The sequence below is a fragment of the Pistacia vera genome, unplaced genomic scaffold (assembly GCF_008641045.1).
Source record: "Pistacia vera cultivar Batoury unplaced genomic scaffold, PisVer_v2 Contig292, whole genome shotgun sequence".
Classification (NCBI taxonomy): domain Eukaryota; kingdom Viridiplantae; phylum Streptophyta; class Magnoliopsida; order Sapindales; family Anacardiaceae; genus Pistacia; species Pistacia vera.
Genome location: NW_022196104.1, coordinates 1,496,721 through 1,523,774, shown reverse-complemented (window position 1 = coordinate 1,523,774; position 27,054 = coordinate 1,496,721). Strand labels below are relative to the sequence as shown.

Genomic DNA, 27,054 nt, shown 5'->3' with positions numbered 1-27,054 from the left:
ACCCTTGAGCAGACGATAGTGTGTAACTAATAAATAACAGTCAACAGTGTGTTATTTTAAAAAAAAAAAAAAAGAATTCAAACCAACAATACAATTCAATTCAGTGTAAGTTTACTAAGGTTTGAATTTATGATTGTTTAGAAAGACTTATAAAGTTTAGTTTACAAGTTTTAGAAATATGCGTATAGATCGAAAAATGAAGTAAACAAAAGCATGAAAAAAATATTTACTTATGATAATATCGACACATTACATAAAATTTTGATGTTTCTCATATACGTTCCCAACTAAGTAAATATAGATTTCTTCAAATGGTCCAAAATAAGGTGACCCATGCAATTTTTTATTATTATTATTTTTTTGCATATCTAATGATGTAGGGCCCCATAGGATGAATAGTATGGACAGTGTCAAAATGCTATGATTTTTGGCGGGGCATTCTTAAACGGAAAATAATACAGTCATCGACGATAGTGCATCGAATTTATGTATCGAATGACATGATAAAATCTTGACTGTTGATTAATTTTAACTTAATATTAATCAACGGTCAAGATTTTGCCATGTCATTCGGTGCATAAATTCGGTGCACTACTTCGATGACTGTAACATTACTCTTCTTAAACAACCAAGCAGGTTAGGTTTGTGACATAGCACGAGTTTTGTCATTTTTAACCTTTCAGAATCGTTTAGATAAGTTTTTGGACATTTTTATTATTTTTGCAAGTTTATGAAGTTTCTTAACTTTTTAAATTTATGAGATAATTGTTTAATTTTGCTTTTACTTTTACTTTTCAAATTAAGTTTTTTTTTTTTTTTTTCCTAAGGAAACTATTTAAAGGCTATTTCAGCTGTAACTGAAAATAGTTTTTTTATTAGTATTATTGAACGAATTATTGAGAACCTTTTGTGCGGTTATTTTATTCAATTCAATATCTGAATCTTGATACAATGTGGTGGCGGTTTTTAGTATCACTTGTTGTTTTTCGGGTTTCAATCATCTCTGTTATTGTTTTGGCATCATTTAATGCTAACATTACATAATTTAGCTACCAAAATAGATAAATTTTAGTTGAATTTTAAAGTTTGATACATCTCATTAATATGAAATTATGTCACTTTTCAATTTTAATATATTTTATCGAAATTTAAATCTTAAAAAACAAAGTCTTTAACGAACTTTGTTTCAACATTTATCACATTATTGTCAAGGCTGATATTAAGACTTATTTTTAACGAACGACCACAAAAACGGAAAACCTTCCCCAAACATTAGAACCAATACAACAAAAAATGTCTCTTTATAGGCTAACCAATACAACGAAAGTCGAGAGAAGTAAACAACCTCGTGGCCAATGTAATACATATAAATTAATTCCCAATAGAACGAGTAAACAAAAATCACATAACACATAGCCTAAAGATAATTAATTGAAGATGGTTTACCGCAGAAGTCCTTATGGGGTGGTGTTAGTTTGGTGCATGTTGGTTGCAATCCTATTGGTAAGCGGTGATGTTTTGGATGCCACAAGTAAAGAGGACATCGATGCCCTTCAAATCTGTGAAGAAGAGTGTGCAAGAATTAACCTACAAGGACTATACTGTGCCAGTTGGTGCTATGGCTTAATCGTGCCGAAGAAAGTCTAATTAATGGTGAACAAGAAGATTTGTTATCCTAATATTCTAAAGAGTTTATAAGTAAATTTGTCACCATCGAATCATGTAATTCTCTGTAAACAATTTAAGCTTTCTTATAAATGTGGATTTTTATGGCATCAATAAGTGAAACAAATGGATGATATTTTTTTTCATAATACAAGTTTTTGTGTATCAAAAGATATTCAACTTTCCTGCTGCGCACCATAAGAAAATTCATATCCTAAAGGTAATATATAATCACATAAACATAAATCGAGATTCATAAGATGAGAAAATTAATTAAAGATTGTTTACAATAGAAGTCTTTATGACGTTTTGTTTTGCTGCATAGTTATAACCCTTGTCATTGAGACAAAGCTTCAGATTAATTCGAAGGCAAGTAAAACTGTGGACAATAGTGTGCAAAGGAGCACCAATGGGATTTGCTTATGCCTCATGGTGCCTAAATCACAATTGTATACACGTACTATCTCGCAAATAATTATTAGTGGGACTAATATCTACTTTATCCGTATCTAATGCAACTAATAATATTCTGCCACATTATATTTATAATAAAATGATTGATGTAATACTAATACATTGGTGGCATTTTTCTATTGGAATAGAACGCATGATGTCCTCCTGGTTAATTGCTGACAAAAAGTTATATTTCTATGAAAACGTTTTAAAAAACTCAACATGAGAAATTCGTCTTCTTTTTCTTTTCTCTCTCTCTTAAAAATATATTTCACATAATAGAGAACTTAAATTTATGTGATCATTTAAAAAAAAAAAAAATTATAAGTATTATTTTTCCTTTTTTATCAATAAAACACATGTGGCCAAAATTTGGGTTTTGTAAAAAAGAATTCTGGAATACCACCACCTCAAATTGAGGTTCAATGTAAGATAAAACATCATATCTTTGCAAAAAGAAACACGACAAAGAAGAAAAGATGTTGATAGTAATGACGAAGGAATAAGAAATTATTTATTAAGTAATTCTCATCATACTCTATCTGGAAGTAAATTTGTCAGTTCTCACAACAAATCATGTAATTGATACGATTCACAGTAAACAATTTAAGCTTTTATATTTATCAGAAAAAAAAAACCGTCATTTGTTATCTTATTAATGTTCATTTTTTGGCATCAATAAGTAAAACAAATGGTTGATATAAGAAAAACATCATTTGTTATCATATTAATGTTCATTTTTTGGCATCAATAAGTAAAACAAATGGTTAATATTTTTTTATAATACAAGTTTTTGTGTATCAAAAAATATTAAATTTTCAAACTACACACAATGAATATTTGGTAAAGGATTTCATATTCTAGAGATTAGGTCAGGTGCCTATCACACAATGCTCTTGACTAAGCAATATATAATCAAATAAATAAAACATAAATCAAGTTTCATAAGAACTGAAAATATTAAGTAAAAGAAGGTTTACAATAAAAGTCCTTTATGACATTTTGGTAGTAATAACGAGGGGTGTAGCAAAGTATACTCAGTGGGGACACTTGACCCCACTGAAATTCTAAAAGTATTAAAAATAGGTATATATTTATAAGTAATTAACAATTTTGATCCCACTGAAATTTATATTGACCCATTAAAATTACTCATATTTTATTGTCTCACTAAAATAATTCCATATTTTATTGATCTCAAGATTCGAAAATACCCACATTTTTTTTTTTCAAGTTTTCTCTCTTCCTCAATTCCTCTCCTATCTCTCACATTTTCTTCTTCCTTTGGTTGGATTAATAAAAAAATATTACTCTTTTGGAGGTCAAAAAATGAGATGACGCTCATTTTTTGTTATTTTGCTTAAAAATTTGTTCTTCTATCTTTCTTAATTGATGAAAGATCATGAGCTATATTGCCCTAGGTTGTTTTTATCATTTTATGTATGTAATTGACATGTTTGTAGGTTGAATGAGTTGGCTTTAGTTAATTTTGGAAAATACTTCTGGTTTTTGTTGAGTTTAATAAATGGGTTTGAAATTGGAAGATGAAATTCCTAGAATTTGATGTGAGTTTTGATTTAATCTTGTTTATGTTGAAGTATGGGTTAATTAGTTTTTGCTTTAAGTTGGTTTCGATAAATTTTGGTTAGTTATTAACTTAACTTTGAATGGGTTTAAATAATTGATGAAACTCTAAGTTGTTGAGATTTGGGGATTTTGTTTAATTATAGAATTAATAATTTGGTATGTGTAACTTTTAAAATTAATTTTTTAGATTACATTTTTTATGCTTATTACTTCAGTATATATTTTATTATAAATTTATCAGCATAGATATTTTAACCCCACTAATGAGAAATCCTAGCTACGCCCCTAGTAATAACCCTTGTCATTGAGATACAGCTTCAGCTGAATTGGAAGGCATGCCAAGTTGTGAACAAAAGTGTGCAAGGAGCACCGATTACTGGATTCAATTATGCCTCATGGGGCCTAACTCGTAATGCATGTCACAATTGTATACACATACGTACCATCTCAAAAATAATTAGTGGGCCTAGTTTATCCATGTCTAATGCTACAAATAATATTCCATAACATTATATTTATGGTACAAATTATGAAGTCGTACTCGTTTGTTAAACTCAAAATTAGGTTTATTTGAAAAGGTTTTAAAAAACTTAAGACCATGAGTTGTGAGATTTTCCCAATAGCTAAGGTACGTGTAGATGGTCGAAGCTACTGTGGATGTTTGCAAGAATGATCCCGTGAGGTAAAGGCCGCTGACAATCTTATAGACTTGTAGGTAGAGACACAAAAAATATGAATGTGAAGTTGACGCCAGCATGGTGTTGGCCGTAAGCACTCCAATACTCAAGTCAGCACAATTATGACAGATATTTAGTAAGGCAAAAAACGAGATAGGGTTTGTTGTGACTGTGGAGCTAAGGCTCAACTATTGACAAGAGTGGTCGGAACACGACTCTACGGTAAGGAACGACCATTCTTGAAAGAGCAAGAAGAAGAGAATTAGAGGAAAGAATTTTCAGTCTATCCCTTATGAGAGGATTGACCTCTGCATGTATATAGAGCTAATGGGTTTGAGTCCCTATGAAGTTAGGAGCACTAGTTCCTATGGAACTAGAAATACAATTCCTATGAAACTAAGAGTACTCAAAGAGTTAGAATTTGTGTAAGACTTGGAACCCTGGGGATGTTAGAAGTCCTATAAGACTCGGAGTCTTTGGGGTGTTAGAATCCTCATAAGACTCAAAGTTCTGAGGAGTGAGTGCCGACCCTTTTGAGTAGCCCAACTCATAGATAGACCCATTTTTTGGAGTAGCCCAGATTGTAGAGTGGACCCTGATAAGACTTGGAGTCCTTGAGGTGTTAGGTGCCTATTGCACAATACTCTTGACTAAGCAATATATAATCAAATAAAACATAAATCAAGATTCATAAGAACTAAAAATATTAATTAAAGATGGTTTACGATAAAAGTTCTTATGAAGTTTTGGTTTGCATGCTACATAGTTATAATCCTTGTCATTGAGATAAAGCTTCAGCTGAATTGGAAGGCATGCAAAGCTGTGAACAATAGTGTGCAAGGAGCACCAATTATTGGATTTGGTTATGCCTTATGGGGTCTAACTCTTAATGCATGTCACAATTGTATACACATACATACTATCTCACAACTCGTTATATTTTAGAGTTGTGAGATTTATAATAAAAATTATGAAGTCGCAATCGTTCGTTAAACTCAAAATTAGGTTTATTTGAAAAGGTTCTAAAAAACTAAGACCATGAGTTGTGAGATTTGCCCAATAGCTAAGGTATGTCATGCCAATTTAAAATTATATAACTTCTATCAATAGGTACAACATTCTTGAGAAAATAGCTCAGTTTTTCATTTAAATATACTCTCCAATTCATTATAGACAATAGCCAAACAGAATAAACAAATTAATTTCGGAATTAAAATAATATGTCAATTTTTTTTTTTATTAATAACATTCTCTAAAGTTAATTTGGCACTATATATAATATGTGATTATGTCTCTAATAATAGGTTTCATTTTTTATTATTGAAAGTTTTAAAATTACCAAGTTCTTAAAACTTCAGCGGAATGGTTGCTAAGTTAATTTTAGTGTTCATTCTTCATCATTACAAAACAACCAACCATGAAAACAAAATAAAGAACACAAGGGTTTTTACATGGTTTGGCAAAATGCCTACATCTATGGGACCAAGTCCAGATGAAGCTAATCCACTATGGTAAACATTTATAGTTCAATTATAAAGCCAAAGTTAAGCATCAGTTGCAGGAGCACTCCCTATTTTGCAACGCTTCAAACTCCATCCTTTGGTCAAACTTTGAACTACCACAACAAGCTCCACGTTCACAAGACCACTTGGTCAACCTTGAGCTCCTCTCAAGGATTAACACTGAAAACACACTTCAGCTCCAAAAGCTTGAAATCCCATCAAGCATCACCAATGAAAACCCACGTTCCAACCATGAACAAATAAACAAAGTTTATCAAAAGTATTTTTAAGCCTACCTAAGGCATATGAAACCTGATTTAAACAAAAGAAACCTCAAGGAATTTTTAGAGTAATATCAGAGGAATAGTCAGGCTTAAAAAGATTGCCTTGGAGAAAACGAATATATAGAAAACTTGGACTCTAATGCAAGGGGACAGGTAGCTAAGAATAACTTTATGAAAAAGTTTATTCCATTATCTTGATGCCATCTATCAAAGAGAATAAACTTTCTAGCACATTGAATATTAATTTGACAAGTGTTATGGACCACACAAATATCTCATAAGAAAATATTGACGGCTCATTGGAATTTAGAAATACAACACGTATAAACCAAAATATCTGCTAGATGCATTATGATCACTCTGACTCAGAGGTGTTCACCCGATATGACAGATAAACAACTTAATAGAAGGTGGTCACTTTAACACAAGGTGGTCACATTGGAAATTTAAACAAAACGATTATATAAGAATCAATGTAATGTGTTCATACCATGACTAGTGTTACACCACTAGAATCATAATTTGACAAAATAACTTACAATCTCCCCCTTTGTCAAACTTATGACCAAAGCATAATCTTTTCTTCAACAAACTTGTCTCAATACATATCAACAATCTATCAACAAGAGACAAGAATAAAAACAACACAAAAATATCTTGTAAGGACATAATCATCAAGGCATAGAGATAAGCATGAACCAAAGACAACAAGCAAAACATAATCACAATGGTTCAATTAAAAAAAATAGTTCTTCAAGATAAAAAAAATTAAACTAAAAAACCTCGCCCTAAATTAGTATACTCCCCCTGAGTAGCTAAACCAAGTCACATTCAAATGATCTATCAATAAACTGAAAAAAGAAGGGTTAGTTTAGTTAAAAAAACAAAGACTTTGTTCTCTGCACATGAAATAACAACATTAGCAATGACAATTTAATCAATATCAAACATACAATTTAAAAAATATAACAACTAAAAAACGTTACTGTGCAAACCATAAACCATAAGAACAAAACTATATTAGTAACAACAAAAGCAAATTAAAAAAGTTCAACAAAAAAAATATCTAGCAAGTGATCACTTCTGCTCAGAGTGATCACATTAGAAGTAACAACCAACAAGAAAGAGGTTCAGCTTTCACTCCTCCTCTTTGTTCATGGTTTCTCAACCCTTGCGAGCACACAAAATTGAAAAAATTCAAGCAACTCAACCATCAGGTGGTGATACAAATATTACTGTGAGAATATAATTAAGGATCATTTTCACAATTCAAATCAACAAATCAGTGAGTGATGACTGTCAAAACTCATGTGAGCACCTTGAAACAAGCATGTTATCACATGAATACTCAAGGTGGTGACAAAGACACAAAGGTAGCAGACTATAAACACTTAAAATTTAAAATTAAAGACAAGATGGTCATGAGATCAATCAAAATTTTCACAAGATTTAAAGAGACAAGTCATATTGATCTGATTAGAAGACACAAAAATTCATTTCTCAACCTTCGAAAGAAATGCATAAAAAGTATCGCATCCAATGAAAATTCAACAACTTAAAGTAATCCCTTCTTTAACACATCTATGAGAAACAAAAGCAAGTATTCTTTATCATATGTCTGTTTAGTGTCCTCAAGGGATGAGTATGACTCATTGATCAATTTTGAAATAAAAGTGACTCCCCATTCCCTCATGCTGCCCCTACCCCTCTTTTATAATTCTTTTTTTTTTTTTTTTCTGAACATAATCTCAACATTTTGTACTCTTTTTCATATCAGTAGAGATTAATGGGCATAACACTCAAGAGGTAACCAAGTGTAGCTTTCACAATTGCTTGTAGGTAATCCTCTAAATGGTAGATTTCCAAGGATATATGGGTCTTTACATCCTAGAAAATTACTCAAGTATGACTTTCATACTACAAACAAGGTAACTCTTTCACATGATGACAAGAAGTATGCACTAAACACTTAAAGATGAAAGAAAGTAATTATACTTCTTGAGTGAAAAACAAGGTGGACACATCACTCGCCACACACATTTCAAAGAGAGAAGCAATTCTTTGTGACTCAACACAAATCATATACACTTGTAATTTTGAAGAGAAAGAAATTTTTTCTCATGACATTATTAATAAAAAAAAACTCTACTCAAGTTGAGTTAGTCCAACGGACTTCCTCAAATTCATAAAAGTTGAAAAGTCTAAAAGTCGAAAACCTTTGTAAATATGTTAGCAAGTTGAGACTCTGTGTTTACTTGTGCAAGTGAAATGACCTTATCCTTAACTAAGTCATGAAGATTACCATCTCTATAGATAACATGACCATTTTCCAAGCATTCAAGCTTAGCCAATAAAGATTTGTTACCTGTCAGATGTCTAGAACAACCACTATCAATTCTAGAGGCAGGCAAAGATGTATGGGCAACAAGACAATTAGTACTAAGCTTAGGTCTCCATACTTTTCTATCTTTGAAAAAATTATTCTGGTGTGGTGACATGAGAGACTGAAGTGGTGACCTTACAAAATTAAAATAATGATTTCCAATGCATCTTTTCAAATATGAAATGAGTTTAAAGTAGTTTGGTCTGATATGACCTTTCTTTTAACAAAAATGATAAAATAGAATGAATCTTTTTATCTTCAAGGTCTAATCACCTGGGGTAGCAACAATTTTTAGAATTGATTCAAAAGCCTTGATGGAGGTGGTCACCCAGATTTGGAGGTGCTCACACCATAAGAGAATCCCAAACCCGATTTATCATCGAAGATCTTTCCTTGGCCAAGGACTTCGTCAAGCTTGTATGAACCAACATTTAACCTTTTAACAATGGCCTTGGCCTCAGTTAGTTTATTTAAAGTTTGATTCAACAAAATTTCCTTATTGGATAAATTAGATAATAAGGCTTTTAATTTATCATTCAAAATCTTCTTATTTTCTATCAAGAAAGATTTTTCAAATTCAAGAGACTTAATCCTCTTAATGGCTTTTAACCAAGCCTCATATATTTTGTCAAAAGCCTCATGTTGCTCTTTATAGACATCACTTGAGTAATCTAAGGACACACTATCACTGTTCTCTTGGTTAGCCATAAAGGCCAAAAGGTTTTCATTCTCAACTGACTTATCTTCCTCATTCTCTCTTTCTCCATCATCACTCTCACTCAAGATATAAGCCATTGGTTTGCCCTTTTTCTTTTTCAGAGTGTTAGCACACTCAAACTGGACATGGCCGTAGCTCTCACACTCAAAACACCTAATGTCTTTGTTCTTCTTTTTATTTTCTTTTGAAAATCCTTTTAAAAAGACATCTTGACCAAAATGGTCACCAAAATTTTTAACACAAGATTGTTTGCCTTTTCTAGCCACATTTGGTTTTCTCATATCTTTTTCAAAAATTTTGCAAAGTTTTTTATGAGTAAGCCACATTCATCATCATCCATATCACTATCATCAACATCATCAAGGGTTTCAGAAATTACCTCATGTTTAAATGCAAGGTCATTACCTGATTTTTGCTCACCCCATCTTTTCAAATTCTGCTTATATGCTTAGAGAGATCCAATCAGTTCATCCAGCTACATCACATCGAGGTCACAACATTCTTCAATGGACGTTGCCTTGGACATGAATCTCTTAGGTAAGGAGCACAACACTTTTCTGATAAGTTTAGCATCAGAATATATTTTACCTAAGCAAAGTACTCATTTGTTACATCACACAATTGGCCATGAAAATCAGAGATTGATTAATCATCATGCATTACAAGGTTTTCATAGTCAATTATTAATATCCTAAGCCTAGTCTTTTTCACAAGGTATTTTCCTTCATTTTTTACTTGGAGTCTATCCCATGCATCTTTTGTAGTCTCGCAGTTAGCAATATTTTTCATCTAACTTACACTAACAGCATTAAACAAGGCATGTAAGGCTTTTGAGTTAAAGCTAGACTCTTCTAATAGCCTTGGTCCATTGATCAATGGCTTTTCCTTTGCTCCCACTTGCTTCTTCAAGTTTACGTTCTTTCCAACCAACAATACAAGCCATCCAAGTCCTCTCATCAATGGATTTCAAAAAGACACGCATCCTAGGTCTCCAAAAAGCATAGTTGGATCTCTCTAACAAGGGTGGTCTACTGGTAGACCCTCCTTCACTAAACAAACTCATGGTAAACAAAATAGTTAGAGTGGTCACAAAAGAACTGAGGTGGTCACCTTCAAGTTCATAAGACAGAGGTGACAGTACACACACATAGGTGGTAACAATCAAAAAGTTCAACACGAGGTGGTCACACAGCTTCCAAGGTGGTCACACAAGGTCTATAGCGAGAAAACTGCTCACAAACATGAAATAAAACAAAAATGCAACAGAAACCAAATCAAAATTTAAGCACAAATAACAAGCAAGGGTCAACTGAAATAATCTTCAAAACAACCTCTGATACTAATTTAAAGTGTTAAAATTACCAAGTTCTTAAAACTTAAGCGGAATGGGTTGCTAAGTTGATTTTAGTGTTCATTCAGCTTTTGCAAATGATTGAGAAGAAAAAGGCTACTATTGGAAGGGATGTTTCCTTGAAGCTAGCCACAACTAAGATCGAGACCAATCCCAAGAGCAGCAATTGTTATCCTCTTTCCAAGACATTGTTTTAGTATAAGAAGGACACCTTCCATCACAATATGGTGGAGTATCCCATTGATAAATATCTGAATGTTCTGCATAATAATCACAATAAAAGGACGAATGATTCATGAAGGATAAGAGTTGCTGAAATTGGAGCAATGCAGAACTTTGAGAGCACAAATACAACAACTGAATGTATAAAATTTGATAAACCCACAATAGAAAACCCATTTTTTCTGAATGATGAAATCACGAGGACATACAAGGTTATAAATAGAAAGAAATGAAGGGTCAATTAATATTGTCTTCCTTTTCATGAATTAGTTTTGCGGTCGGGACTAATCTGTGAAACGCGGAAACCAACATAGACTGGAGAACTAACGCGAAATCTGCTAGGCCTGAACGAGAAATTGGAAACCTTACAAAACTTAATTATTTGAGCCTCCCAACAAATAATTTTGCAAGTCAAATCCCTTCATTTCTTTCCAATTTTGATAAGCTCTATACATTGGATCTTGAGAGCAATAATTTCATCAGTGGATTTCCAGGTTTTTTTGTCAATTTAACTCAACTTTCTTTTTTAAGCTTAGCAATAAATCAACTAGCTGGTCCAATCCCTTCTCAAGTAAGTCCCCATGGAAGTCTGGTTTTTATTAATTTATTTAATAACTATTTCAATGGGTCCCTACCATCTTGGCTATTCACTCTACCTTTATTGCGGTATGTGAACCTCAGTTATAACCAATTAACTAGCATATAGATGAATTTCAAAGTAAATCATTGAAATTTATTTATTTGCATAATAATAGATTGCACGGGTCAGTTCCAGAGGTTCAATATTTGAACTTGTGAATCTGACTGGGCTCTCTCTTTCTTTAAACAATTCAAGTGGAACTGAGCTTTACTTGTTTTCAAAGCTCAAAAAACTTGAATATCTTTATCTTTCCAATATCAATCTATCATTGAGCACCACATTCAACATTAACTCTTCCGTTACCAAACTTGATACATTGAGTTTATCAGCTTGTAACATAAGTGAGTTTCCGGATTTCTTACGTGGCTCACACTAATTGGAGTATCTAGACCTTTCTGACAACAAAATCCATGGTCAAATTCCCAAGTGGATGTGGAACATGGGAAAGGAAAGTTTGCATTGGTTAAACCTTTCTCACAACTTTCTTACAGGCATGGATCGACTTCCATGGAAAAATCTTGAATATCTTAACCTTTATTCCAACTTGATTCAGGGACCACTTCCAAATCCACCACCTTACTTGAGATTGTTTTCTTTGTCAAACAACAATTTCACGGGGGAGATACCTCTCAGCTTTTGCAATATGAGTGCATAGAAATTCTAGATCTTTCTTATAATAATTTGAATGGTACAATTCCGAAATGCATGGCAAACCTTAGTAGTACTCATGTGTTGGATCTACAAAAAAATAGACTGTATGGTAGCATTCCTGGAATTTTTGCACGGGGCAATCATTTCAGGACTATTAACTTCAACAACAATGCACTTGAAGGGTCAACCCCACGAAGTTTGGTTAATTGTACCATGCTTGAAGTTCTAGATCTCAGAAACAACAAGATCATTGATAGTTTCCCGTATTGGTTAGGAGATCTTCCGAAGTTGCAGGTTCTTGTACTTCGCTTCAACAAGTTTTATGGTTTTGAGTGTGGTTCTTCTGAATTTAATAGTTCTTTCCCTATGCTGAGGATCTTAGATCTCTCACACAACAATTTTAGTGGTCGTTTGCCAACAAGGTTCTTTGAGAATCTAAAAGCTTTGATGAATCTTGTTGAAGCCAAAAGGAAGTTGAATTATATAGGTGAAAAATATTATCAAGATTCAGTGGGGATGGTAGTTAAAGGTTTTGAAATCCGACCAGAGAAAATTGTTACTGCTTTTACTACCATTGATTTTTCAAACAATTGTTTTCACGGAGAAATTCCAAACTCAATTGGAAAACTTCATTCACTTCGACTCCTCAGTCTCTCTCAAAATAGCCTAATCGGTCATATTCCTTTGTCTTTCGAAAATTTGACTGCACTTGAAGCTTTAGACCTATCTTCAAATAAGTTTGTTGGAGAGATTCCATCGCAATTGGTAGGTTTGACCTTTCTTGCAAAGTTAAACTTATCACAAAACCATCTTGTGGGATCGATTCCTAGGGGGAATCAGTTCGAGACCTTCCAAAATGACTCATACAGTGGAAACCCAAGACTTTGTGGATTTATGTTATCGAACAAATGTGATATTGACGAGGCACCACAACCAGAATCATCAATAGCCCATGATGAAGAACACCACATTTCAGCCTGGTTAGATTGGAAAGTCATCATGATGGGTTATAGAAGTGAACTATCACTCGGCTTATCTATAGGATATATAGTTTTCTCAACAGGAAAACCACAATAGTTTCTACTAATGATTGATGGACTTATTCGAAGATGCAATAGAAAGACTAAGCAAAAGTGATTCTCTTGACAAGGTTAGTTCGGTTAAATTATACATCCATTTTTTTTCCTGCAGAACATCCATTTGATATTTGTGCAAATGTTATGGATCAATGTTTTTTCTGAAATAATATAATTATTTTATACATGTAACATCCATATATATATATCGTTTGTAGTTGAAAATATAGCATTAAGTAATGTTGTATCTAACAACTTGAATAAATTTCAAATTTTCCTTTTACTTTTTTCAACACATTTTACTTGAGGATTTCGTTAAAGTAGGAACCTTGTGAAAGGATGTACTATGTCTGATGATGTAATAAGAATTGCAACTACTTTCATTTAAAACTTTTGCAATCAAGATGATAAAATAAACTTGAGCAGCTAGAATTCAAGTGATATAGCGCTGAGAAAAATTTAGATTCATTGTGAAAAGTAAATTTAGAATTGTAAGAGATTAAGTTAACAACTTGTTTATAGACATTAAAAACTTTAATTAAATCAATTTTAAATGTAATATATAGATTATTTAAAAAAAAATACATTATTTAAGACAAAGGTTTGAATTCTAGCAATCGCAACTACAATCCACCCCAGATCAACTCAATGTCGGACAAACAACCATCAAGCCACCACAAAAACCCTAATCCCCAACAAAACACCACCATCCACCACAGCAAAACCCATTGGTGGCACGCGCAGTGGGTTGGACGTGGGTGTGCTGGGCGGAATTGGTTTGGGAAATATGTCGAGCAGGTGGTGGGAGGAAAAATGTGGGTAGTAGACGGCGACAGCCGGCAGTCCAGGCAAATACACAAACAACAAAACTCTAATCCAGATCAATCCAAACTCCCAACAATCAAGAACATGTTAGGAACTATTGCAAACAAAAGAATTAAGAAGTTATTCATTGAATATGTTTGGGGATTTTACCCTTTTTCAAGTGAGAAAGCGCGTACACAGCAGTGTCAATGAGGTCTTCAATGTTGTGAATGGATCGCTCTTCAGACCCCAACATGAAAATGGCACGAGCCTCCGCCTTCTTCGAAAGCCTCGCTGCTAAACTCAGTTCCAGTTTGGGAGAGTTGAGGCTTCGCAGTATCTCCCGATACAAGGACAGAACACGCCCACGGTTTTTTGCCATGTCTTCTGCCGTAGCCCATATCAAACCCTTCATTTCTGCCTATAAAATTTCATTATACGTGAATAAAACCACACTTACCGGATCAAATGGCCAATTTTTTTTTTTTTTTTTTTTTTTTTTTTAAAACATCATTGACGCGTTTCACGAAACCTCTCAATGGGCACATTAACTGTAAACAATAACATCGATTTTCTGTAAGAAAATGAATTGACCTAGAACAGTATGACCAGATATAACCAATTTATAATATATATATATATATATATATTATATATACCAACGAGTATAATCATAGAAAATTACTGTAAAAAATTGATGAAAAGAGAGCTTTTCAGTCACCTAATCTGACCGATTACGGGCAACTCAAGTATCAGCGTAAAAGAGACTTGGAGGGGCTTACCGGCGGTGAGCAAGACCCACAACGAGTGTAATCGGAGGAAGAGTAATGCTATAGTTCAATTTTTCGTATAGCTTTAAGTATGAAAACACTGCAGATATGTGTCTGTAATATTGGATGAGAAAAACTGGAATATCGAATTAACTTTTATTCTTATTTGGGGACATATGGATTGTTAATATTAGTATGCTAAATTTTTCGAAAATCATTAAAAAAAAAAATCTATATATTAAATATTCCTTTAAATTATTTAAATCTTTGGAAACTTTAAATTACGATAACTAGAAATGAGCTCGTGCGTTGTGCGTGTATATTGATTCAATGTGTTGAAATAAATTGTAAACAAATTTATTCTAAAAAATAAACTAATTAGATAAGACATAACAATTGTTAAATATACAAATTTTAAAAAAATATAAATTTTATATACATACAAAGTTGTGTTAAAGATAAAATAATAATTGTGTCTGTATAATATTAATATCAATTATAGGTAGATGTCATTAAATTATTCATCCAACTTGAGAAGATCACTTGAATATTATATGGTCTAATTATATTTTCAGGATTATTACCTTGTATAATTGATATTATTTTTGTAGACTCTTTGATATTCGATGTCAGTATTTGTAGAAATCGTATATAATATTTAAGTCACTTGAATATTATTAAGATCAACTCTTTAAACTTAAAATTTATACCGACATCACTGGTTGTTAAGTATATATATATATATATATATATGTATATATATATATATATATTATTGGTTTTTTTGTGTTTTAATATGTATTTTCTATATAGGGGTTCATTTTATATTGAATTGATAATTAAAAAATCAATAAATAAAATATCCACAAATTGAACTAAAAGTCTATATCATCATGGTTCTTCTAAAATATGTTACTATTTGAAATCCGCAACCAAAGTTTAAAACTTTGTCAAGAAAAGCAAAAAAATTTGCAAGATAACTCATTAGGTATTATTGATAAGTCTATAAATCAATCAAAGAAAAAAAAATATTATTAAAAAATATAAACTTTTAAGCAAGAGACTTGCAAAGCCAAAGGAAAAAACTGATTTTGATTATTGAGAAGAGAAAATGAATTATTTTTATTATTATTATTTTAGAAATTAAAAAAAAATTAAGAATGTTGAGAAGAGAACTCACATAGAAAGCAACAACAACTCCAACAATATAATTTGAAGGCAACTTAATTGAAGCATTAAAGAAGTCATGAAGACAAAGGCCTTGTGATACAAATCTGTTTGCTCCAATTATAATTGACCACCACCTATAGCAAAAAAAAACATTTGAGATAGCATCCTAAAGAAAGAAGATAATTGTAAAACCCACTAAACCCACAAATCGAACAACAAAATCAATCCAAAAATCAACAAAAAGAGATAGAACAAATACAATTAAAATTACATATCAATATTTATTTTCCTTTGTCATTACTAAAATTGAATTTGTTTTATGTGTGTGATGATAAGATGAATGATTCGGCAATAGGTCTATAGTCATCATAATTCATTGTATGTATATCAAATTAAAGCCCTATCCTTCTAGTTTCCAAAGATTCAAACCGCTCATCAATTGGATTTTTATTAAATAAGTTATGGCTAATTTACTACTGACTGTTAAGTAGAAATTGAGAAACAGAGGAAACCAAAATGTGTATGATAATAAAAACGAATGGTTCGATAGTGGGGCTAAAGTGATCCAAATTAAGCATATAATATATTAAATTAATGTTGTGACTGTCTATTTTCTAAAGATTTGAACCTCTCATCAATTGGATTTTTATGGAGCAATGGTCAATTTACTACTGATTATGTAGTGGAAACTAAAATGTGTGTGATGATAAAATGAATGGTTCGGAAGTGGGCTACAGTTATCAAAATTAAGCGTATAATATATCAAATTAAAGTTCTATCTATATAGTTGCTAAATATTCAAATCTCACATCAATTGCATTTTTATTAAGAAAGTTATGGTCAATTTACTACTGACTATTCAGTGAAAACCGAGATGTGTGTGATGATAAAAATAATTGTTCGACAATGGGACTACAGTTATCCAAATTAAGTGTATAATATATCAAATTAAAGTCATGACTATCTAGTTTCAAAAGATTCCAACCTCTAATCAATTGGAGTTTTATTGAGCATGTTATGGTCAATTTACTACTAATTGTTTAGTGAAAACCTAAATGTATGTGATGATAAAATGAATGGTTTACTAAAACTACGTGGTTAAGCATCAAACATCAGTTGATATTTATTAAATAACTGAAATTAGTTATGTTTGGCAACAATCTCTTTTTATGATACATGTATATAACATAAAAAGATAACAAAAAAAAAAAAGATAGAACAATCACAATTAAAACAATATATCAATATTTGTTTTCCTTTAAGGATAATAATGGTTTCACATATTTTAAATGGTTTGCTTGATTCTACAACAAACATCAAATAATATTTGTGATACAAATAAAATTTGTCATATCAAACAACAACCTATTTTCGATATATGTATGTAACATAAAAAATATCAGTAAAAAGATATAGAACAAATACAATTAAAACTGCATGTCAATATTTGTTTTCCTTTGTCATCACTAAAATTAAATTGGTTTTATGTGTGTGATGATGATAAAATGAATGGTTTGGCTGTAGATCTATAGTTATCCAAATTCATTATAAAATATATAAAATTAAAGCTTTATATTTCTAGTTTCCAAATATTCAAACCACTCTTCAATTGGATTTTTATTGAGTAAGTTATAGCCAATTAATTTACTACTGATTGTTTAGCGGAAATCGAGAAATAGGGAAAACCAAAATGTGTGTGATGATAAAAAGAATGGTTAAAAAATGGGGCTACACTTATCCAAATTAAACGTATAATATATCAAATTAAAGATCTATCTGTCTAATTTCAAATATTAAAATCTCTCATCAATTAGAGTTTTATTGAGCAAGTTATAGTCAATTTACTACTGACTGTTTTGTAAAAACCAAAATATGCGATGACAAAAGGAATAATTTGACGGTGGGGCTACAATTATCCAAATTAAAGCCGTATATGTCTAGTTTCTAAAAATTCAAACTTCTCATCAATTGGAGTTTTATTGAGCAAGTTACGGTTAATTTACTATTGACTATTAAGTGGAAACCAAAATGTGTGTGATGATAAAAGAAATAGCTCGGTAGTGGGGCTACAGTTATTTGAATTAAGTGTATAATATATCTGTTTAGTTCTAAAGATTTAAGCCTCTCATCAAGTGGAGTTTTATTGAGCAAGTTATAGTCAATTTACTACCGATTGTTTAGTGAAAATCGAAATATGTGTAATAATAAAAGGAATGGTTTGAAAGTGGGGCTACAATTATACAAATTAAGTTTATAATATATCAAATTAGATCCCTATTTGTCTAATATCTAAATATTCAAACCACTCATCAATTGAATTTTTATTGAGCAAGTTATGGTTAATTTACTACTGACTATTCAGTAGAAGTCGAAATGCGTGTGATGATGAAAGAAATGGTTCGGCAGTGGGGATATAGTTATCCAAATTAAGCGTATAATATATCAAATTAAAGCACTATCTTTCTAGTTTCTAAAGATTCAATTCTTTTATCAATTGATTTTTATTGAGCAAGTTATGGTCAATTTCCTACTGATTGTTCAGTGGAAACAGAAATGTGTGTGTTAAATAAATGAAATTAGTTATATTTAATAGCAATCTCTTTTCATGATATATGTATGTAACATAAAAAGATGTCAACAAAAAGAGATCGAACAATTACAATTAAAACTACGTATTAATATTGGTTTTCCTTTAAGGATAATAATAATGGTTCAGCATATTATAAATGGTTTATTAAAGCTACATGGTTCAGCAACAAACATCAGATGATATTTTTGATACAAATAAAATTTGTTATACCCAGCAACAACCTGTTTTTGATATATGTATGTAACATAAAAAAATATCGACAAAAAGAGATAGAACAAGTATAATTAAAACTGCATATCAATATTTGTCTTCCTTTGTCATCACTAAAATTGAATTGGTTTTATGTGTGTGATAATAAAAGGAATGGTTCGGCAGTGGGGCTATAGTTATCAAATTAAGCATATAATATACTAAATTAAAGTCTTGTCTGTCTAGTTTCTAAAAATTCAAACCTCTCATCAATTGGAGTTTTATTAAGCATGTGTGTGATGATAAAAGGAATGGTTCAATAGCGGTGCTATTGTTATCCAAATTAAGTGTACCAGATTAGAGCCATATCTATCTAGTTTATAAATTTCAAATATCTCATTGATTCGAGTTTTATTGAGCAAGTTATAGTCAATTTACTACTAATTGTTCAGTGGAAACTGAAATGTGTGTGATGATAAATAGAATGGTTTATAAGTGTGGCTACAGCTATACAAATTAAGCATATAATACACCAAATTAAAGCCCTATCTATCTAGTTTCTAAATATTCAAACCTCTCATTAATTGAGGTTTTATTGAGCAAGTTATGGTCAATTTACTACTGGCTATTTAGAGGAAACTAAAATATATGTGATGATAAAATGAATGGTTCAGAAGTGGGGCTACAGTTATCCAAATAAAGCATATAATATATCATTTTAAATCGTTGTATGTCTAGTTTCTAAAAATACAAACCTCTCATAAATTGGATTTTTATTGAGCAAGTTATGGTCAATTTACTACTAATTGTGGAAGCCAAAATGTGTGTGATAATGAAAGGAATGATTCAGTAGTGGGGCTACAGTTATCCAAATTAAGCGTATAATATGTCAAATTAAAGCATTGTCTATCTAGTTTCTACAGATTCAATCTTTCCATCAATTGGATGTTTATTGAGCAAGTTATGATCAATTTACCACTGATTGTTCAGTGGAAACCGAAATACATGTGATGATAAAATGAATGGTTTACTTGACTCAAATTTAAGGGATTATCATATTAGGACTGATAAGAAATACTTCAAATAACACCTATTAATTGGAAAATAGAATCAACCAAAATTAATTCATTTAACATATATACTCGCACATCAGTAGGACATAAACAATTAATCATTCATATAACAAATTAAAATACACGAATGTTTTTACAGAAAACACATTGAACACAAATTAACTATTTCTACTAATATAGATATGACACATACTCACAGTTCGGCTGACAATAGGATCATCCTCGATTTGATCTTAGTAAAGTACGTGAACATTTTCTTGAAAACAAACATAACAAAATTTAATCGATCTTTTTTTTAAGATTGTTAAGGAACAATTATTCATTCATATAACAACTGTTACCTGAAAATGAAATCAACAAAAGTTATTAATCTTCATATTAAAATTGTTAAAGAATACACTTACCGTTCGGCTGGACTAACACAATTAATCATTCAAATATATTGACTGAACAAAAACAATCATTCAACCAAATAATAACCATTAAAATAGTTAGGAGATATACTTACAATTTTGTATTAAAATAGTTACAAGATATGCTTACATTCAGAAGAATAAATCAAAATAACAACTCATGTGACAATGTCAATCAGACATCCTTCCTTTATCCCATGCCAATTTATGAATCTTTGACTTATAAACAACAACAACAGCAACAACAACAACAACAAAAACATAAATAAATAAAAAATCATCGATTAACAAAATCATGAAGAACAGATGTATTATTAACACAAACTAACATAACCTATAAACAATTAACAAAAGACCAGACATATTGTTGACACCAACTAACATATTGTGATAATACAGAACTGAATATACGCTCCTTTTATAACCTCTTATTTAGACCTTTCGAATACCAACACAATTAAATACAAATTGAATATGAAGAAAGGTTTGCAATGTCAATACAATACACCTATATAATTATTAATAAACAAGTATGCTTTTACTATCAATGCAATGCACCTATGTAATCCTATTTTCATGTCTATTTATTTAGACTTTGGAATACCAATGCAGTAATTAATATTATCTACATCATCACCTATAAAATTCAACCACATGACAATCACAAATCCAAAGTGTCATTATGGATAGACCTTTAGAATGTCAATGCAATGTACCTATATAATTATTATTATTATTAATTATTAATACAACCAATGCAATACACCTATGTAATCCAATCTTTATGTCTATTTATTTAAACTTTGGAATACCGATGCAACAATCAATATTGTCTACATCATCACCAATAAGATTCAACCACGTGATAATCACAAATCCAATGTGTCATTATGGTTAGATCTTTAGAATGCTAATGAAATGCACATGTATTATTATTATTATTATTATTATAGACCCGATTTTTTAATTAATTATAGTTATAGATGGAGCAATAAATACCAACCCAACGTGTCAAGATAAAGCAATTTGATTGGCTTGTCAATCCAATGTGTCAAAATGGAGCAATTCTAGAGCTTCTAAAATGTGTCACGTGTCGATCAACCCATATGAGTATTCAACTTTATATATATAAAATATATTTCATATAAATAAAGAGCATCTTCATTAATTTTTAAATGTAAAAATGTTTGTTGGATCAATTGATCTGGATAAAATAGGTATATATTTAACTTTTCATAAGGTTCATATATAAAAAGACATATTTGTCCTTACCGAATTAAAAAGTAAAAAAATGATTTAATGGTGAGAGAGAGAATGATTTTCAAATTTCATTTAATTCTCTCTCTCATCATTAAGTCTGAAAATCAAATTACAATGAAATATTTTCAAAACATTGGATTTGTTATCAAAATCTCATATTTTAATTTAATTATATGATAAAGTTATTATACACTTGACTCATGTCAACAATTATAAGTTTAATTATAATCAAGACATTTGTGAAAAAAATTCAATTTCAAACAATATCATCACTGTTGCCGAAAATTGCTTCAAATACTGAGTTTCGCTCTCTAGATTCCATAGTTCCCTTCCAAATCAAACAATGAATAATGCTTTCCTTCCAACACGAAAATTAACACTTATTAGTAAACAAAGCCATATCAAACGAAATATGAACACTTGGATTACAATGGTTAGTTTAATTGAATTTTAAGTTGTCTACGCGTAGATAAAAAATCTCTTGTATAAAATCTATGAATATTCTTTGAATAGAGATCAATAAATATATGAACACTTGAATAATGCAGTGGTGGAGCAACGCATAGCCCGTAGCCCACCATTGATTGCCTAAATACCCTTAGACTATCTATGCAAAAAGATGCATCACATTCTCATACAGAGAAAATGACTTTTACCATAATGACATGGCACACTCATTCTATACAAGACTTTATACACATAATATTATATATATAATTATGATTATATATATATATATATATTTTATATATATATATATATATATATAATGATAATTTAAGGTGATTAAGAGTATTTAAGAAAAAAAATACTCTGTTATCAATATTCAGAATACATATACATAAACATTGATATACGGAAAATATTTTTTTTTGCAACTCTTTCTATTTTATCCACACAACATTCAGAATAATATACAGAAAACATTTTTTTATCCAGCTTTCTCTTTTTTATTCACACAACATTCAGATTAATATACATAAAACACTTATATCCAGCTCTATCTATTTTATCCATACAACATTCTGATCAATTACAAAAAATAAAAAATAAAAAATAAAAACATTTTTTATTTAGCAACTATTTTATTACAATGTGAACTAACATATTCATTTGTTGGCAAAAATGAGATAAAAGGATGTGCCTTTGTATGAAAATGTGTTAAAAATCAATGTGTTGCAAACAGTTATTAAACTTGCAAGGTGATAAAGGTTGACACAAGAAAAAAACATGTGCTTGCAATAAGGGATTGCACTTGCAACTTTGGGAGATAAAACAGGGACCTTTACATATTTTTTTTTTTAAAGCAATTTAATTATTACAATAAATTAATTCATACTTTCCAACTTTCCAATAAATTAATTCCTACTTTCCAACCTCTATTCTCGTAAACATTTAAGTAATAATTGCTTCTCTCTCATCCTTTCGTAATGTCAATGCTGTAAATTGTTTTCCCTCCAAAAAAACAGGGTTTAAGAGCATCTCCAAATGATTCTTTATATGATCTAAACTCTTTATTATAAATAGTATATTCATAAAAACAAGAGTCCAACAGACTCTTTATCATTTAAATATAAATTAAAGAGTAAGTTTAGCTCTCCACATCTAGAGAGACAAATTTCACTTTTCATCCTAATTTCAATTAATAAACTACAAGTTTTTATGCATTTTATTTATTAATTCTCTTTCATATTAAGTCTCTTTCCTGAAAATAAAGAGCATCTTTATTAAATTTAAAGAGTTCATTGGATTTGAATAAGAATTTTGTTCTTTATATTTAGAAATCAATGAAGATGCTTTTGCTCTTTAAAATAAAGAGTACCATTAGAGATGCTCTAAGAGCCATAAATAATTTTATTTTATTGAAGGGTAAATTTATAAACTTGTCTTCCCAAAAATAATTTTGATCTGGATCAATTGATCCAATCAAATTCAATGGACTCTTTAAATTTTCAAAAAAAAAAAAAAAGACTGAATATGAGAGAGAATTAATAAATAAAATATATAGAAACTTGTAATTTACTGATTAAAATTAAGATAAAGAGTGAAATTTAACTCTCTAGATGTGGAAAGTCAAACTCACTCTCAATTTATATTTAAAGAATAAAGAGTCTATTGAACTCTTGTCTTTATGGATAAACTCTTTATAATAAAGAGTATGAATATGAATGATATAAAGAGTCATTTGGAGATACTCTAGGATTAAGATTAAATGATCCCACAAGGGGTGCATTGATTACTATATAAAAATATTCAAGAATTTTTAAGAAAAATAATAATTACTTTCCTTATACTAATTTTTAATTATCGTGTCTTTGGTATAAATTTTATACTATGATTTTTTTTACTATTATTTTAATATTAAATTTCTTAAGGTGTCTTCTCTTACCAAAAATCATGGGTTCGCTACTAAACTGAAACTTAATCACATAAGAATTGAGATAAGGGATGGAACCGAGAAAATAGTTATACGTACTTTATACTTATCTAATTCAATTAACATGGTTTAGCAAAACAAGTCTACCTCTAAGAGAGATCAAACGACAAATCATATAACTGATAGAAGAATATAGACTAAGTCTAAAACCCTTATTCATTAACTTCACACCATATACTGGAGAGAAATCTTTTCTTGACTTTTAGCCCTTAACTACACATAAATATTCATTAATCTTCTCAACAAACTTATTATCGTGACAAACTTATCAACAATTACTTTTGTAAAAGAAACCTTATTCTAGAAACCATTGTTTTTAACAAACCTTGTTTGAACACTAACTTATTGCAATGTTGTTAATAATAGAACTAAAAGGTTTCTTTACCGGACGACCGTAAATTTATATTTAACCATTACAATTTCACATTTAGCAACCAATATCACAATTACAACAGAAGATTGTTACATAAGCAAAGACAAGTTTAAAAGCAAACCACTTTGAAACTGCTATAACATATATGTATAAATTATCTCTCAAGACCAAAAGCATACAGTCACATAACACAAAATCTGAGGTTATAAAGATTCAAAAAAAAAAAAAAAAAAAAAAAAATTAAAGATGGGTTACAACAAAAGTTCTTGTGGCGTGTTGTTTGATGCATAATTGTTGCAGTCCTTATTGTGAGCAGTGACGATGAAGCAAGAGTTTTGAATCAGATTGAAGATCTGCAAATATGTGAACGAAAGCGAGAAAATGAGCGATCTAGTGGATTTGATTGTCAATCGTGGGCCTAACTCATTGTGCATATGATAATGGTATTTAAAATAGCCTTGTCATAATAAAAATAAGGAATATTTCTAATCTTAATGTTTTATGTTATGTCTTTTAAACTTGTTTTTCAAATGAATAATAGACATTGGAATTGATTTTGAATTAATATATTCTCATTGAAAATGGTGCTTTTTATATATAAGTAATTAGTCTTCCTGATTGAATGAAATACAGGGTCTGGAGCTAGTTGAGGAGAAAAGAACACCAAATCATCACCACCCGAATACCAAAAATGTGGAAGTATGTGCATGAAGAGTAAGAGCCAAGAAGAAAGGTGATGATGTAATTCTGAAATTAAGAAAAATAATTATTGGTATGAATTCCAAGCATACTCTGTCCTTTTGTACAGATACTGTTAATTAGGTGTTAGTCTTCTTTTTTCTTTATAGAAATTGAATTGAATAAAAAAACACCACTATGATTTTTATTTAAGCAAAAAGAATAACTTGTCATTTTGTGTTTTTAAAATTTTTAATGAATGAAATAATTTATCCAAAGAGCCTAGCTACTATCCATAACATCAAATAAAAAAAAATAAAAAAGACAAATCTCGTAGCGTTACCAACACACTGAAGCCGGCCGAATTGCTTTAAAATTCGCCAAAAAACCTAAGAAACATAGGATCGACTTGTATGAAGTTCATAACCATTATTCTTTCACACAAGTTCGTAATTTTTTCTGCAACTTTACTAGCAATTTATTGCATTTGCTTCTCCTCTCATTTCGTATTTATGTTGCTTCTAAGACTACAACAATCCATGGCCAACCCTTACTATTCTCTATCTAAAAGCTATCCATATGAGCATCGAATCCAAACTCAAATGGCGTCACTTATTACGTTAAATCGAAAGAATTTGAAGAAAAAATCCAGCATCTAGCCCAGAACGTCAAAGATTGAAGACATATTGACAAGGATTATCTCAGCATACTAACGCAGAATTGTAGGATGGAGATAACTAGGCATCGCTGGGATTAACAAATGATACCCCACACGCTCTTCTTATGAAAAGTTTAATTCAAAAGATAAAAGAGTTTCAAATTTGCACCCACATGAGTCTTCAAATGATGTGTTCAAGTACAGATAAGAGAAGAATTATCTCCCGTCTATTTAGTTTCTTTATTAAAATTTTATTTAGCTTTTTCTCTTTTTTCTTGTTTTAGATTACAATATGAGGTTGTGTTAAAAAAAGTTCCATAATTGAGATAACATGTTAAAATGGGATATTACCAATTAGAGGACCCTTTTTTTTTTTTTTTTTTTTCAAAGGCTAAAGGAAAAAGACCACATTTTCATTTATATCATAAACAATATTTTCATCAATCAAATGTCATTTTTAGTATAATAATATTTGTTTATTGATAAAAGGTGTAAAAAAACTATTTGTTTATTGATAGAAATGTTTGTTGATTAATAAACGTATCCGTTTATTGATACAAATGAAATTTGTGTCTTTTTCCTTAATTTTTTTAGAAAAGTTTATCTTCCCAATCGGTAATACCCTTGTTAAAGTTATATCATTAATGTGTCTTGTTGGAAGAAGATTGAGTGGATAAAAAGCAGGAAAAAAAAAAAAAAAAAAGAGAGAGAAAATAATAGCTTACAATTCTGAAATAGGGGCACAATAATGTTCATAAGAAAAAGTTATTAAAAATAAATAATGTTTGTAATTAACAAATTATGAATATTAGAATGCGGTAATGACATATCTTGCAAAATTATATTCTCAATTCATGGATTATATCGAGTTTTCATTTTTTGAAATACTATTATGAAAATTTTAGAAGAATAATAATTAATGGTTTTTAATATAGAAATTTATAAATGGTATTTCATATATGACCACTTTTGTATAGTTATACTTAATATAGTGCGAGACTCTCGTAGCATTTTTTTTTTTTATTTAACTTATAAGCCAATTTATAAACAATCAACTTATATCTACAAGATCAAAATCTATAAGAGTTTTGTTAGTTAATTTTAAAATTATTTTTATTTTGTAATAAATTGATTTGTGCAATGACTAAAATAGACTCTTTTTCTTTTAAGAAGTTCTTTTCATTTTTAAAATGTATTACAATTACTTTTTAGACAAAAAAAAATATTAAAATTACAAAATTTGGAGAAGTTGTTGTTGGAGTCGTCATGCACATTTGGACCATTGTAAGTGTCGGCCAAAAATTACGCATTGATAATGAAGTTGTAGTCGAAGGCTGCACGTTCGACCATAACAAGATTAAGAGTTCAGTGGAACCATTCAACTTGAGAATCGAATCCTTAACGCGTCAAGTGTTCTACGGTTTTTGGAA

The 27,054-nt window shown here is 30.2% G+C and overlaps 2 protein-coding genes across 2 annotated transcripts in view; one reads left to right on the top strand and one right to left on the bottom strand.

Moving 5' to 3' along the window:
• The first annotated feature begins 11,921 nt into the window (after window positions 1–11,921).
• On the top strand, window positions 11,922–13,210 carry LOC116134949 (receptor like protein 22-like). Its single transcript, XM_031420625.1, has 2 exons — window positions 11,922–11,934; window positions 12,036–13,210. Exons 1-2 carry the CDS (start codon window positions 11,922–11,924, stop codon window positions 13,208–13,210), a joined length of 1,188 nt encoding a protein of 395 aa, XP_031276485.1.
• Window positions 13,211–13,806: 596 nt separating this feature from the next.
• The window catches only part of LOC116134981, a 47,508-nt gene continuing 34,260 nt past the window's right edge, over window positions 13,807–27,054 (bottom strand). The window contains exon 2 of the mRNA XM_031420665.1: window positions 13,807–14,434. Coding sequence (XP_031276525.1) covers window positions 14,159–14,428 — 270 coding nt within the window. The 5' untranslated portion in view covers window positions 14,429–14,434 and the 3' untranslated portion in view covers window positions 13,807–14,158. The remainder of the gene's footprint in view (window positions 14,435–27,054) is intronic.